Consider the following 9,936-nt stretch of genomic DNA (forward strand, 5'->3'; position numbering starts at 1 on the left):
AAATTATATTAGAAAACGTTAAAAGTTTTAAATTCGATTTTGCCTAGCACCTTTACTTCGCGAACGAGTCTTAATTTGGTATTTAGTATCAAAAGCCTGTTGACATTTACCCTTACACTTTTGCAAGTGTCTCTTAAGATCATCATCAGTTTTAAATGTCGATGGGCAGTGGGAGCACTGGAACGACCGGTCGTCTTTGAGCTTTTGTATTTTGACTTTAAGATTGGAGCCCTGCAATGATCGATCTTTCATGTGGATACGTTTATGAATGTTTAGAAATTGTTTGGATCGAAAGTTTTTGGAGCAGACAGAACACTTGAAGGACTGGTCCCTAGAGTGGATTAACATGTGACGCTTAAGATTGCCCGGCCGTGTAAAGGTGCTCATGCAATGGGAGCACTCTAATGTCCGATTTCTATTGTGGATTCTCAGGTGTCCCCCAAGACCGGCTTTATTGGTAAAGGTCTTTTCACAATGGGGACACCCAAACGGATATCTCCTGCAGGTGTTATCATTAATATTGTCGTTCTCATCAACATCATACTCATACATTTCAAGCTCGCTAAGATCACTCTCTGGATAAAGGATACATGTAAAAGGTTCTTCAACATCATCACCGGCATTGTTATCATTGTCAACATTGTGGTTCTCATCAACTCCATTATCAGAAATATCACGTTCGCTAGTTTCAAAATTATATTCCAGCTGCCAATTGTCTTCGATCTTTACTTCGCTAAAGAGGTCGGATTCTGTATAGGGGGGATACTCCGTCTCGAATACGTCTCCTGTTAGTGGCTCGTTCATCACTAAGCTGGGGAATTGGTCCTCATAAGAATCTTCCTGAGCTTGGTCGGATTCTTCCATGGCTTGGTTCTCATCAACTACATTGTCAGACATATCCTCCTCGAAAACGTCTCTTCCAAGTGGCTCGTTCATCGCTTGGTGTGATTCTTCCATAACTTGGTTCTCATCAACTAAATTATCAGACATATCCTCCTCGAATACGTTTCTTGCAAGTGATTCTTGCACAACTTGAACATTCGTTGATACCTCGTCCTCGCTTTTTACTACTCTGCTGTGATCTTCTTCATGATACCCATTTGTATACTCATTTTGCGCATCCAGCAGACAGGATGGGCAAATAAGCTTGGAGTAGATATCGTCTCTTACCACTGGTTGGCCGCACCACTCGGAAATGATAGTGTCAATAGAAACACGCGAGTTCGGTGGCTTACTAAAGATATTGACCATATTTTCTTGATTTACCATGCAAACACGACATATTGTCGGCTCCATGGCCTTAAAATAAAATAATAATAATGTTAGGTATTTGCTACAACTTATACTTTATTTCTTACGGTCGAATTTTGGTTATTTTGAGATTATAAAAATTCTCGAACATAAAAGACGTTTTTATTTCCATATCACAGCTGAAAAAAGAGCAGCCAACTTGAAAAGCTATCGATTGTCAACTACATTGGGGATATTCGTGAAGTTTTTTGTGGGAAAAAATAAATATAAACGTATACAAAAATAAGAAACTACATTAACCTTGAATATATTAGGCGATTTGTACTTGATTCATATAATTATTATAAAATATTTCGATCGTTATAAATGACCTGTAATACTGATAAAAAAAAAAAAAAAAAAATGTACCATATAAAGATGGTATTCCCATTTCAGTGCTGTACATTAATTTGGTATTATGTTGTAAAAGTCTTGTATTGTACATAGGTCCTCATCCAATTTTGAGTCTATCTTCTTTGTTGCAAAATTCTTGTATTGTACATGCGTCCATTTCCTATTTGGAGTCTAATTTTCATGTGTTTCGGCAGGATTAATGACCTTATCGAAAGGTTCCACCTTGTGTTTTTGCATATGGCGCTTAAGAGACTGATTTTTTTTAAAGCATTGTGAACAGACTGAACACTTAAATGGTTTTCCTGCTGTAATCGATCGAATGTGGCGCGTAAGATTTGAATTAGTTGTAAAGGACTTAGAGCAATGTGTACAGGTGTATGGTCGTTCACCGGTATGGGTACGCAAGTGAACCTTAGCGTTAGAGCTAGTTTTAAAGTCCTTCGGGCAGAGGGGACACTTGTACGGTCGTTCGTCTTTGTTTGATTTCAAGTGATTTTCAAGCTGTTTTGGTTTTTTGTAGGTCTTTGGACACTTTGGGGACTTTAAATTGTTTTTAAACTTCCCAGTGCTATTCTCCTCCTCCTCATCATTATCATTATAATGATCTTCTGCCTTCGGACTATGCTCATTTACTTGAGAATTCAATTTGGAATTTGAAATAGGATAGTTTTCCACTCCCATATCTTCATAAAGTGGTTCGTTCTTCGGTGGACTTGTAATGTCGTCTTCAGGGGCTTCCTCCTTAACTCGTACGACAAATGGACGAACGCTTTCTGCAGCACTCGAAGCCTCTGATATGGTATCTTCATCCCTGGGCTCGCGATTCTTTCCGTATTTTTGATGCAGTTCATAGGCCAGACGAGCATCACCCATACACGTAGGACATATGGTTTGCGGAAAGAAGTCGTCTCGCTCAGCGGGATAACCACTCCACAGCGAAACCATACTCGCAATGGGTATCCCCAGATCCGGTGTCTTCTCAAAGATGTCAATCATGTTATCTTTGGTCGCCAAGCAAACACGGCAGATCGAGGGCTCCATTGCTCTAAAATTGAAAAGTACTGTGATAGATACCCACGAAAATGCATATATACACCTTACGCTCTTAAATTAATAAAAAAAACAAAAATTTACCCTTAGCAGATAATTTGTTTACATGCCAATAAATATGGGAATTTAATCGGTGTTATCGATGAAGATTGAACTATTGTTTAGGGTAGTCATCAAAGCGTTTTTTATGTAAATCGATATTTAATATTAGTAATCAATTACCACATATAATTAATAGAGTAAATATATAATTAACAAATATTATTATATTAACAAATATATTTTATTTTAGTTGTTTAAATTAAATTACCATATGAACAAACAAAAACCGATAGATGTTTTCGTTATCGGCAATCAATGCGACCGGCTTTTTCGCTACCATTTATCGGCTTGAGAAATAAATCGGAAATCTTTGAGTACAATTTCCCCCAACTTTGGCATCGCAACCGCCTCCCACTGCCCACCACTCACCATTCTGCCGGGCATTGTCAACACCTAGAAAAGCACCGAAATGGGACTGCCCTCAATTTCGACGCTGCTGGGCGTGGCATTCTTGGCGTACATCGGACACTCAATCTATCAGATGTCCCAGCTCTTCACCACTCTTCAGTGCAGTGGAGTCCCCTGCTACACATCTTTCCTAGCGGAACGGCCACGCCTACAACTGGCACTGTTTTCCTCCCTCAGCCGCAGTCCCATTGCCTCCGAGGTCCGGGACCTTTACAAAGCCAAACGATTCGATTACGATCAGAGCTTTGAGCATGACTTCGAAGTGGATGTGCCGCTTAAGACGCGACGCAATGGCTCTCTGTACTTTCATGTGGTTTTGGCCTTGGAGGGTGAACCCCTGGAATGGCGAAGTCTGCGGAGAGATGGACCCACCGTTGTTCATACTATGAGTCTCACCGAATACATGGTGCCGCGTGCGGAGGTCTTTAATCTACTGGGAGATTCGGAGAAAGGAGCCAGTTCTGCTGTCCAAGCAAAGGGAAAGAAGCAAAGCTCTTCATCTGGACGTCCCAGCACCCACATCCGGTCAAATGTATACGTAACCTTGCTCACCGATCTCTTTTCCGTTTCGCAAGAGGATGTCCCACCGGAATTGGCACCACTGATACGGGTCAATCGAATGCAGCAGATCCTGCCCATCCTCCAGACTGATACATTTAATACACGACTCAAGGATCTGGTGCCCGTCACCCGAAACACCACCGAGTTCACCTTCAGTTTCCATTACAAACCTGTGGGCGTGGGCAAACTCCGGTTGATGCTACTCATGGAGCATGCCACGCAGGCCCTGCTTACCACCGGATTTGCAACTAAAGACATTGATGAAGTGAAAGGCATCTTCTCGGACACCAATGTGTACTTGCTATGCGGCACCATCTTTGTGTCCAGCATTCATGTAAGTAGTTATCTTTAAATGGATATGGAATGATCTTGGTATAATATTCACATGCGCATGCTATTGCAAAGCTAAAAAGTAATGGTACGAGCAATAACTGATTTAGGTTCACCTTTTCCGCAGATGCTGTTCGACTTTCTGAGCTTTAAGAATGACGTGGCCTTTTGGCGAAAGAAGCGATCTTATGAGGGCCTCTCGAGTAGCACAACTATGTGGCGGGCGTTCTCACAAATTGTAATTTTTCTGTATCTGCTGGATGAGAATACCTCGTATCTGGTTGTTGTGCCTGTCGGCCTGGGAACGCTCATTGAGCTATGGAAATGCAAGAAGATCCTACGTCTGGAGCTAAGTTTCAGCGGCTTTATTCGACGCAAGCTAGAGGAGGTAGACCGGCGGAATGGTAAAACAGCCGACGCAAAGACCGGTCAGCTGGCTGAGGAGGAGAAGACCGACCAGTTGGACAGGCAGGGCATGCGGTATCTGAGCTACCTACTGTATCCGCTGTGCCTTAGCGGAGCGGTCTATTCGCTGCTTTACCAGCCGCATCGCTCCTGGTACTCCTGGACGCTCAATTCGCTGGTTAACGGAGTCTATGCCTTTGGGTTCCTCTTCATGTTGCCACAACTCTTTATTAACTACAAGCTCAAGTCCGTGGCGGCATTGCCGTGGCGTGCATTTATGTACAAGGCATTCAATACCTTTATCGATGACTTCTTTGCCTTCATTATCACCATGCCCACGGCCCATCGGGTGGCCTGTCTGCGCGATGATATTGTGTTCATAATCTATTTGTATCAGCGATGGCTATATCCGGTAGACAAAAGTCGTGTTGATACAGGCCTGGTCATTGGCGAAAACCTGGATACTGCTAATGCCACATCATCAGCTTCGACAGCGGCCAGTCGTAAAAAGCGCAACTGATCCTATGTCACCAAGAGAAGCAAAGATGGCACATTCCGTCTATAGCTGGTAGGTCTAGCCTAAGCTGTAGTCCATTAAACCAACTATTTAAAACTTGTGTTTAAATAGTAATTAAATGCTAAATATAAATGGAGTGTTATTATTGTCTCTTCATAGGCAATGATCTCACAACCGAAACACACATTTTATACAATTTTAAAACCAGAAAAGAACACCGCAAGGGTGCAAAACTACCGAATTACCACATATTTTTAAAGTGTAAGTTAAGATATTACATGTAGTGACTTAAAAGGCGGTCAATCTTCTTCCATACTGTTGGATTGATCACCTAAGAAGTTAGAAGGTATATAATATAATCCAATGTAGATCAATATGTGTTTTAGAAACAATCAGTTAACATGAATTCATAAAAGCGATCAAAAATTGATCCTAGAATCTCAACTAACCAACACAAAATGCATTTTATAAAAGTTAAAAGGAACACAAAAGCATTAAAAGGCTGCATCAATATAGAAGCAAATATAGTAACATAATTTAGAAAACTATAACGCTAATAACAATAATAGAACAAAAAATAGTCAACTGAAAGATCGGTTTTTATATTTGTATGCCATTTTATTAGCTTACTGTTAAGTCCAATATTTGTGCTGGATGTGTGTGTTGTGGGACTATAAGGACGTGGGATTTTGGTTGTGGAGAGGAATCGTTTTCAGTTTGTTGAAAAAAAAGGGACATATATTAGGCTTAAACTAAGCTGACGAAGGAAAAAGAGTTTGCCGTGCGCACGGTTTTACGGATGCCAGTTGGCGTTGATTCCACTAATTAGCTGCTGAAGCAGATCGGCGAACTATTCGCCTAGCCATTGCGTATGCCCAACGCCTGTTCCAATTCAGCCCTCTTCTGGTTAACCTTGGTGAAGAAGTAGCGCGAAACGGCCTCGTGCGTCCACGGCTGGTAGTAGAACTCCGCCCGACGCTCTTCCTCCGGATTGCCAACCACATCGGTCATCAACTGAAAACATAAAAAAGATTTTTAAATCTTAATGAAACTCAAGGAATACCACACTCACCTTCAGATCTCTCGTCTGACTGATGATCCAGCGATGGATAAACATTTGCGGATCCTTGGCGAAGCTTAGGAAGAACTCCCTGTTCGTCTTCATCTGATTAATAGTGTCCACCGTCTCGTGTATCTTCGTGTCCAGGCCCTGGATCTCTTGTTGGCTGGCAGTACTCATCAGGAAGCTATTCATCTGGTTTTTAAGCGTGTCATCCACCTCTACATCAATGTCATAGCAGGCGGTCTGCTTGTTCTCCGCACCGCTTTCAATAAAATGATTGATCACAATCGGATCGGGCGGATGTAGCAGCGGATTGAGGCGTTGAGGTATCTCGGCAAACTTCATTCGCTGGCAACTGAATATTTGCTCCAGATACTTATCGCAATTGATGTATTCCCGTTCGTGGGCATCCTGCAGCTTGTGCGTTTTGATGTACTGCCATAAAGCGGAGATGATCACCGGCCTAGTCTGCGTGTGCACGCCTAGCAATCTGGCGAGTCGCGGGTCCAGCTTGAACTGCAGCGGCTGGTAATCAAGCAGCAGGAGGATGGTGCAGCGCACATTGCGATCGCCCGGCCGCTTCACCTGGAATCCGTCCGTCTCTTGCGTGGTGTGGGTGCGATGCCACTCGACCAGATGATTGTCCGGCCCGTATAACTCCTTGTCCAGTTCAATAACCAGCGATTTGAAGAACGATGAGAACTTGCGCTTAATCTTCGTATTGGGATCGCCCTTACCATCCTCTAGCAAGCGGCCCTCAACCCGCAATTCCCAGGAGGCGACGGCTCCCTCTTCGCCATCGTTTGTTGGCTCCTTGCTGGGATAGAATGTGTTTGAAATGAAGATACGCAGCTTGCGCTTCTGCTTCATGGGTCGCTTAAGGGCCTCCTGAATATCTAGACGCTTGCGCATGATTGTGGCATCCAGTTTTCGTTCAAACGTCAACAGATCCATGTACGCCTGCGACTCGGGTACCAGATCCCTCACCTTTTGCGGCAGAATCTTATCCGCCAGCTTCTTCTTCTTCTTGGCCGTAACAAAATCACTTTTCCCACCGCCACCGCCCAAACTGCGGGATTCATTGGATCGCTTGCTCCCACCGCCGGATCCAACGCCACCGCCAGCGGCACCTGTGCCTCGTAGACTGCTCTGAAAAGCCGGCTGTTGGGCAGCACGCTGGAGTAGCGATGGCCCAGGAACGCCGGGCACTCCTGGAACTCCCGGTACACCGGCCACGTTTGCTGTGCCTGGAACCGGTTGCGTTGTATTTGGATGAAGTGGAAATCCGCGTGGCTGTTGTGAATAAGATTATCCGGTTATTTGGCACGAAGAGTTCATGAAAATCTGAGGAAAACTTACCGGAAAAGTGGCGCCTGGCGGCGGATAGGGACGCATACCGGGTGCCGGTGGCGGTGGCTGATACCGCGATTGCCCTGGCGCTTGGCCAGGTGCAAAGCGTTGCGACATCTTCAATGGTTCTTCCTTCCCTTGTTTCCGACGGTAAACACTTGATTTTTGCAATGAAAATAAATTTTCTGGCTTTTTGTTGCACTACAACAACGCGTCACACACACAATTTCGCCTGTAAAATGGCGTCAAAACAGGGTTGCACACTATAGCCTAAACGATAGGCTACACATTTTTACCCAGGGCCGCAATCGATAAACACCGCAACTATGACCAGGGGTGCACTATAGTCGATAGACAACGCTATTATGAGCAGGGCTGCAGTATAAACTGATAAAAAACGCAATTTTGAGCAGCGCGCCTATCAATTTTTGACCAGGGCTACAATCGATAAACAACGCAATTTTGACGAGGGCTACACTATAGTCGATAGGCAACGCCATTGTAAGCAGGGCTGCAGTGTAAGCCGATAAGCAACGCCATTTTGAGCTACGCGGCTATATAAGCGGGAGCGATAGCCATCGAAATTTAGTACCAAATTTGGCTTCGGTATGAGCGGAGGTGCTTGTGAGTCGGCGCAATTTTGAGCAGGTCTGCGATATCAGTGAAAACGATAACTACCAAAGTTGTAGTGTGACCACATAATCGTGGATATATAATCTGAAGTAGAAAGCCACACTAGCCAAAACACAATTGTCATTTTAAAATCAACTGCTTTGTTTTATTCAGAAAAGAAGTGATACAAATGGAGGAGAGTTGGTGGGTGGCGAATATAAAGGCTCTGGAGTCGAGGCCACAGCGCCTGGAGGCGCTAACCAAGATGAATACAGCGATTGGTAAGGAGACAGCCCTACCGCGCCAAATCATCGGTCGACTGATGACCACGGCCGAATTGTATGATTGTGCCAATCCAGAGGTGGATTCTCAGACGCCCAAGGATCAGGCTGTCGATGTGGCCCTGGAACTGTTGGGCCACTGCATCGATCAGCTGGCTGTGGACACCGCCGACGAGCAGCTGCCTAGTTTGCTGGGTCGTGGCCTGGCCCACCCGAATCCTGCCCTGCGTTCTTTGGTGCTGGCCAGCGTTCTCAAGGAGCTGCGCCGTCAGTTGAATGCCGGTCAGGTGCACACGCTTCCCGGCAATGAGCTACTCTTTCTCATTCTGGATGAACTGAAGCAACCGGAGACGGATAGCAGTTCCCTGGCCATTAATATACTGTCTATTGTGCTTGTCCAGCGACTCAGCGATGCCGGCGTACAGGCCAAGCTGGTGCAGCTTCTGCAGCAAAACGAAATCGTGCGCTGTCGCACCTACGAACTGGCCGTGGTTCTAGCGAAGGGCAGCGCCACCTCCCTCAGTGCCGTAGAGTTTATCCTGGATGCGGCGCTCAGCGAGTTGGATAACGATGATGTCCTTCTACAGGCCACCGTATTGGAGATCCTGGTGCCACTGGCCGAACAGAACCATGGGCTGTCCTTCATGGAACGCCGTCGTGTTTTTGATGTGATCAGCACTAGAGTGCAGCGCATCGAGGAGAATCCATTGGACGCTCTGCTTATACCGAGTATTATGAAGTTCTTCGGAAAGATTGCCGCCGTCCAGCCGCAAAAGATCATTGTCGGCTATCCACACATGCTAGCCTGTTTGTTCCAGCAGCTGCAATCTGAGGATGAAACCATTTTGCCGACTGCCATGGACACGCTGGCCAATTTGGCCAGTACACCGCAGGGCAAGATGCTGCTGCACCTACATTTTAACTTGGCCATGGAGCAGTCATTTAAGAAATACGGTTCGTACACCAAGAAGCTATCGGCGCTCATTAAAGAGCGCCTGCTGAACTCGTTAGATGTGATTTATGCCACGGAGACACCTCCTACCAAGGAAATAAAGTAAGTTTGATTAAGAAATTTTGCATTTACCCTGTTGACAAGTCTTTTCTTTGCCAGTTCAATTCTGAAAACCTGGTATGAAAGCTTTGCTGGTGGAGCACAGGCGAATGTTATCATGGACCTGATTAACACGCCATTCCCTGACCTCCAGTTGGCCGCCTTGGCTCTGCTAAAGACTGTCTGTAAATATGCCTGGGGCATTGTTGCTCTAAAAAACACTGGCGGTGCTGTGGAGTTCCTGCTATCGCGGCAGAAGGATCTGCACAAGGACGTCAAGTTCCTTAAATGGGAAATCATGGAGATGCTATCCGTTAGTGCCGAGTTTTCGCCAACCGAAACTGTTCGTTTCTCGGCATATGTGAACGAGGGACCCTATCACATCCAGGCGGATGTGAATATAGCCACCGAACCGCAGGGCAACGCCTAAAGAGCGTAGATGCCAAGCATTTACCGCTTTAGATTATAAATCAAATGTACAGCGACGGGTTCAACTAACATCTGAATATGTATTTATAGAATTACAATAAGATTTAACTATTAGATCACATGTAACAATGCC

General features: G+C 45.0%; 5 protein-coding genes across 7 annotated transcripts; 2 read left to right on the forward strand and 3 right to left on the reverse strand.

Moving 5' to 3' along the window:
• Positions 1 to 27: 27 nt before the first annotated feature.
• LOC108103883 (zinc finger protein 1 homolog) lies at positions 28 to 1,440 on the reverse strand. Of its 2 annotated transcripts, XM_017209613.2 has the most exons (3): positions 1,359 to 1,440; positions 551 to 1,299; positions 28 to 499 (listed from the first exon to the last, which is right to left on the reverse strand). In XM_017209613.2, exons 2-3 carry the CDS (start codon positions 1,294 to 1,296, stop codon positions 28 to 30), a joined length of 1,218 nt encoding a protein of 405 aa, XP_017065102.1. In that variant the 5' UTR covers positions 1,297 to 1,299; positions 1,359 to 1,440. The 2 variants fall into 2 exon arrangements, with proteins under 2 accessions (XP_017065102.1, XP_017065101.1); XM_017209612.2 differs by having other exon boundaries at positions 28 to 1,299.
• On the reverse strand, positions 1,328 to 2,956 carry LOC108103884 (zinc finger protein Xfin-like). Of its 2 annotated transcripts, none has more exons than XM_017209615.2 (2): positions 2,779 to 2,956; positions 1,328 to 2,689 (listed from the first exon to the last, which is right to left on the reverse strand). In XM_017209615.2, exon 2 carries the CDS (start codon positions 2,683 to 2,685, stop codon positions 1,816 to 1,818), a length of 870 nt encoding a protein of 289 aa, XP_017065104.1. In that variant the 5' UTR covers positions 2,686 to 2,689; positions 2,779 to 2,956; the 3' UTR covers positions 1,328 to 1,815. The 2 variants fall into 2 exon arrangements, with proteins under 2 accessions (XP_017065104.1, XP_017065103.1); XM_017209614.2 differs by having other exon boundaries at positions 1,696 to 2,689; positions 2,746 to 2,956.
• A 118-nt stretch (positions 2,957 to 3,074) lies between these two features.
• Positions 3,075 to 5,201, forward strand: LOC108103881 (cleft lip and palate transmembrane protein 1-like protein). Its single transcript, XM_017209609.2, has 2 exons — positions 3,075 to 4,099; positions 4,223 to 5,201. The coding sequence occupies exons 1-2, from the start codon at positions 3,206 to 3,208 to the stop codon at positions 5,018 to 5,020; spliced, it is 1,692 nt and encodes a 563-aa protein (XP_017065098.1). The 5' UTR covers positions 3,075 to 3,205; the 3' UTR covers positions 5,021 to 5,201.
• A 409-nt stretch (positions 5,202 to 5,610) lies between these two features.
• LOC108103882 (brahma-associated protein of 60 kDa) lies at positions 5,611 to 7,720 on the reverse strand. The gene is made up of 3 exons (XM_017209611.1): positions 7,440 to 7,720; positions 6,090 to 7,373; positions 5,611 to 6,031 (listed from the first exon to the last, which is right to left on the reverse strand). Exons 1-3 carry the CDS (start codon positions 7,545 to 7,547, stop codon positions 5,876 to 5,878), a joined length of 1,548 nt encoding a protein of 515 aa, XP_017065100.1. The 5' UTR covers positions 7,548 to 7,720; the 3' UTR covers positions 5,611 to 5,875.
• A 439-nt stretch (positions 7,721 to 8,159) lies between these two features.
• Positions 8,160 to 9,917, forward strand: LOC108103912 (26S proteasome non-ATPase regulatory subunit 5). Its single transcript, XM_017209661.2, has 2 exons — positions 8,160 to 9,377; positions 9,435 to 9,917. Exons 1-2 carry the CDS (start codon positions 8,233 to 8,235, stop codon positions 9,802 to 9,804), a joined length of 1,515 nt encoding a protein of 504 aa, XP_017065150.1. The 5' UTR covers positions 8,160 to 8,232; the 3' UTR covers positions 9,805 to 9,917.
• Positions 9,918 to 9,936: the final 19 nt, after the last annotated feature.

Source organism: Drosophila eugracilis, unplaced genomic scaffold (assembly GCF_018153835.1).
Source record: "Drosophila eugracilis isolate 14026-0451.02 unplaced genomic scaffold, ASM1815383v1 contig_408, whole genome shotgun sequence".
Classification (NCBI taxonomy): Eukaryota; Metazoa; Arthropoda; class Insecta; order Diptera; family Drosophilidae; genus Drosophila; species Drosophila eugracilis.